The 3,884-nt window shown below is 46.8% G+C and overlaps 1 protein-coding gene across 2 annotated transcripts; it reads left to right on the forward strand.

Moving 5' to 3' along the window:
- The first annotated feature begins 294 nt into the window (after positions 1-294).
- Positions 295-3,775, forward strand: C3H6orf120 (chromosome 3 C6orf120 homolog). 2 transcript variants are annotated; one of them, XM_059841542.1, is made up of 2 exons: positions 295-429; positions 2,128-3,775. In XM_059841542.1, exon 2 carries the CDS (start codon positions 2,171-2,173, stop codon positions 2,726-2,728), a length of 558 nt encoding a protein of 185 aa, XP_059697525.1. In that variant the 5' UTR covers positions 295-429; positions 2,128-2,170; the 3' UTR covers positions 2,729-3,775. The 2 variants fall into 2 exon arrangements, with proteins under 2 accessions (XP_059697525.1, XP_059697524.1); XM_059841541.1 differs by lacking the exon at positions 295-429 and adding an exon at positions 591-1,036.
- The last annotated feature ends 109 nt before the right edge of the window (positions 3,776-3,884 follow it).

Below are 3,884 nucleotides of genomic sequence, written 5' to 3' on the forward strand. Positions count from 1 at the left end.
CCCCGTTCCGCCCTCGGTGCCTCCCCGCCCTCCCCAGGCCCTCCCCAGGCCCTCCCCTCAGCCCCGCTCTCGCGATATCGGGGGCGCGGCCGTGCCCGGGGCGGGGCGGGAGCGCCCGGCCATACCACGGCGTTCGGGGGCGGTGCGGCGCCTCCACCCGCCCCCAGCCACTCCCGCCGCGGGCCGGGCTCTGTCGGGCGCACCGAGCGGCTCCCGGGGCTCGCAGGGGGAGCGGCGTTCCGCCCCGCGCGCCGGCTCCTCGGCGCCGGCCTCCTCTCGGCCGCCGCGCTGCTCCGGGACCCGCCCCGGGGAGGGGCTTTCCCGCGGCGCCCCGGCCGCGCTGCGCTGCCGCACGTCCGCGAGTCCCCGCTGCTCTTCCTGGCCGTGGCTGCGGCCTTGCCGGAGCCGGAGCCCCGCGGCAGGTCGGAGGTGAGCCGAGCCCCAGCCCCCGGCCGGCGGGGCGACGCCGGCCCGACGCGGCCAGCCGGCGGGAGCGGCGAGGAGCCGCCCGCTTCCCTCGGAGCCGCCGCCGCCGCCGCCCCCGGCGGGGGGCCCGCCCGCGGGGAGGCGGGGGCGAACCGGGGCGGGCAGAGCTCCTCGTTCGTGACTCTGTCCAAGATCTCTTGGAATCGCTTCTCCTCCCGAGCGCTGCGCCAGCGCCACGATGCTTTCCTTCTTTCCTAGAAAACTTTAATTATTTTCTGGTCAGATGTGGAGCTCCTCTTGTGGCTCCGCGCGGCTTTTTCATCACTACTTCGATGGACAAGTGACAGAGTCAGCTCCCTCCTACGGTCGAGACAAAAGACTGTTTTTTTCCTGTGGTTGTTGAGGATGTTCTGTCAGTCTGGCAGGTTCAGCACATGCTGCACCTCGTTCTTTTATGTAGTCTTTGCAGAATTGTGACCTTGCAGTAGAGAGGCCTCTGGGACAGAAAACTTCAAACTACAGAAACAGTTGGGCATTTTTATCTGATTTTTTCTGCCCTGGATCCGTTCAGTTGTAGAACTTCTAACATTTAAGTGACATCTCAGTGGAGGTAATGCAGTTTGTTTTGATGCTAGCAGGGTACAAAATGAGTTGCAGACAGCTTTCTGGTTTCAGATAATTGTAGTCCTTATGGAAGAAATTAGGGGATGAGAATCTTCCTCTTAAACATAAGTTGTTCAGGCTTGTGGCTCCTGTGATTTGCATGTCAAATTCTGTCAGCTGTATGCTTTGGAAGCCTTCAGCAAGGTTTGGAAGTTGCTGCTTTGCACACAGAGACTTAATGCAGCTGTTCAGAGGGCTGGAGTGTGGCAGGCAGGCTCAGGCTGCTCAACTGGGAGCGTGCAGCAAGGAGGGAATAGGCTGTAAAAGCCTTGATCTTGCAGCAGTCCTTTCCATCTTCTCCTTGTCCCAGTACCATCAGCTTTATCTTCTGTACCCAAGTGCTGTAAAGAGCTGAGCGTTTGTACTGTAACAAAACCTTCTTGAAAGTAAATGCATTTTTTTCAGGGAAAATGTGCCCAATTTGGTTGTAGAAACAAGCCATACATCAGGATCATGAATTAATGTATTACCTCATTAGATAATTTGTTTTTATTTCTAACTCCATCCCAATGCAAGCTGGAATGCCTACTGCTTCAAGTTCACATCCAGATTTGCACCTTTACTGTCTTTTGAAGTTGAGAGGATGAGGATGGGAGAACAAATAGGATGCTTTAAGCACCTCATATAAAGTTAAGCCTCTTCAAGCATGCAAAAGCCTTCCTCTCCTTAATTGTTTTTTTGGTTTTTTAAAGTGAAGCTAAAATCATTATTGGGTTTCATCCCCCCTGGGTATCTGTCAAGTTTGGCACGCATGCAGGTAGAATGAAACTTAGGTCTCTGTGTCAGTTCTGTTGAAAGAATACTGGTCTGATTAATTTCTGTTTAACTTTTGAAAATATAAGCCATTTTATTCTGACAAAGTTCTGAAACTCAGAAGTGGTTTCTGTGACTATTAAAAGATACAAGTTAATGAACACAACTGAAGTTAAATTTGTATGGACTAGAGACAATTTATAAGAATTACCAAATTAAAAAAAAAATAGATTACTTCCAAGAAGGGAATATACTAAAATCTGAATTTTGCTTTAAATTCATAAGGTAGCACACGGACACAGGAAGAATCCAGATACAACTGAAGACCATGGCAACACACTGGAGAAGAATCCTGACAGTATTTGTGACAGCTCAAGTACTATTTGTGGTGAATGCCTTTGAGGAAGAGGATGTACCAGAGGAATGGATTCTTCTTCATGTTGTCCAAGGTCAGATTGGAGCAGGAAACTACAGCTATTTGAGACTAAATCACGAGGGAAAGATCGTTCTTCAGATGCGGAGTTTAAAAGGTGATGCAGACTTGTACGTGTCTGATGTGACACTGCACCCCAGCTTTGACGAGTACGAGTTACAGTCTGTGACTTGTGGCCAGGACATCGTCCACGTGCCTGCACACTTCCGCCGCCCTGTAGGAATAGGGATTTACGGCCACCCCTCTCACCTGGAGAGCGAGTTTGAAATGAAGGTGTACTATGATCGAACAGTTGTACAGTACCCGTTTGGTGAGGCTTCTTACAACCCTGAGGAGATGGAGGCAAACCAGAAATACTCACAGTCTACAGAAGATGAATCTCAGGATGAGGAGTCTGTTTTCTGGACTATACTTATTGGAATCTTGAAATTAATACTTGAAATCCTTTTTTAAATTGATACACACTGGACTTAAGTCACACTTCATCCTGTTAAATTGGTATGAATGACATGCTGTAATACCTAATACTCACTATGTTTCCGGAAGAGATATTCAGGTTACATTTCCAAAACCAGAAAGGAAGCGGGGAGAAAAAGCCATATTTATTTATATTGTAAATCCTCCCCAGTATGTAAAATGAGCAGCCAGGACAGTATTTGCAGTGCTCTTCAGAGATCAGGGCTTAAAAATGAATGTATAGTTGAGGTCTTGTTAAATTCACTTAAAATAGGTGCTTAGGAAAATCAATTCCAATTCAGTATTTTCTATTGTTTTTTATAAAGAAAAATGAATAAACTACTGCACTTCAGCCCCCCTCTCAATTTAGAGCATATTTAAAAATAAAACCTGCTTCTTTTCTGAGCCAGCATCTCCAGTAAAACTGATCAGCAGCGTGTTTGAGTGTATTCATGAAGCTGAGGAGCTTAGGGTGAAGGAAGGAGAAAACAATCACCAAAGGGAATAGATGGTCTGTATTTTGACTGCATGTGCTCTACATCACATCAGCCATCTGTCAAACAGAGGTTGGTCCAGTCACTCATCACCATTACAAATCCATGACCTGAATCAAGTGCATGTTGCTTCTTTGCTGTTACTGCAGGGAGAGGGAGCCTTCAGCAGTTGTTACTTGACGTTTTCGTCTCATTAAAAACAACACAGCCTATAGGTATCTCAAACTTGAGAGGTGCTTTCTTACACTTCCCTTGATAGCTTTTTGTGATTGATTCTTTTTCCAAGCACATATTTATGAATAAGTCATTAGCTTGCACAGAAGATTTCTGCTGAAAGGGATTTGCAGTATATTGTGAGAAGGTCATCTCATGCCTACTCTTCCTTAGAAGTTACTTTTACCAGGAATACTTTTTGCTTTGGTTGAGTATTTCAGAATAACCAGTTGCTATGCAAATAAAGTACATTAAATTGCTCTGTAATTTTCTTTTCACAGGGCTTACTGATAAGTGCACTGAAATAAACAACTACATTGCTATAATTTTATACAAATGCATGTGTAATTTAAATTTCATTATTGAAAACTTCTCTTTTTTGAGTGGTAATTTGGCTTGCCTCTCTCAACACCTGACAAGACAGTAGTGACTTGTATCACAAAAAA

This window comes from Haemorhous mexicanus, chromosome 3 (genome assembly GCF_027477595.1).
Source record: "Haemorhous mexicanus isolate bHaeMex1 chromosome 3, bHaeMex1.pri, whole genome shotgun sequence".
NCBI classification, from domain to species: Eukaryota; Metazoa; Chordata; class Aves; order Passeriformes; family Fringillidae; genus Haemorhous; species Haemorhous mexicanus.

Bases quoted from the DNA above. Each gene is read 5' to 3' on its own strand.
- C3H6orf120 (XM_059841542.1), top strand. From the start codon at position 2,171: ATGGCAACACACTGGAGAAGAATCCTGACAGTATTTGTGACAGCTCAA.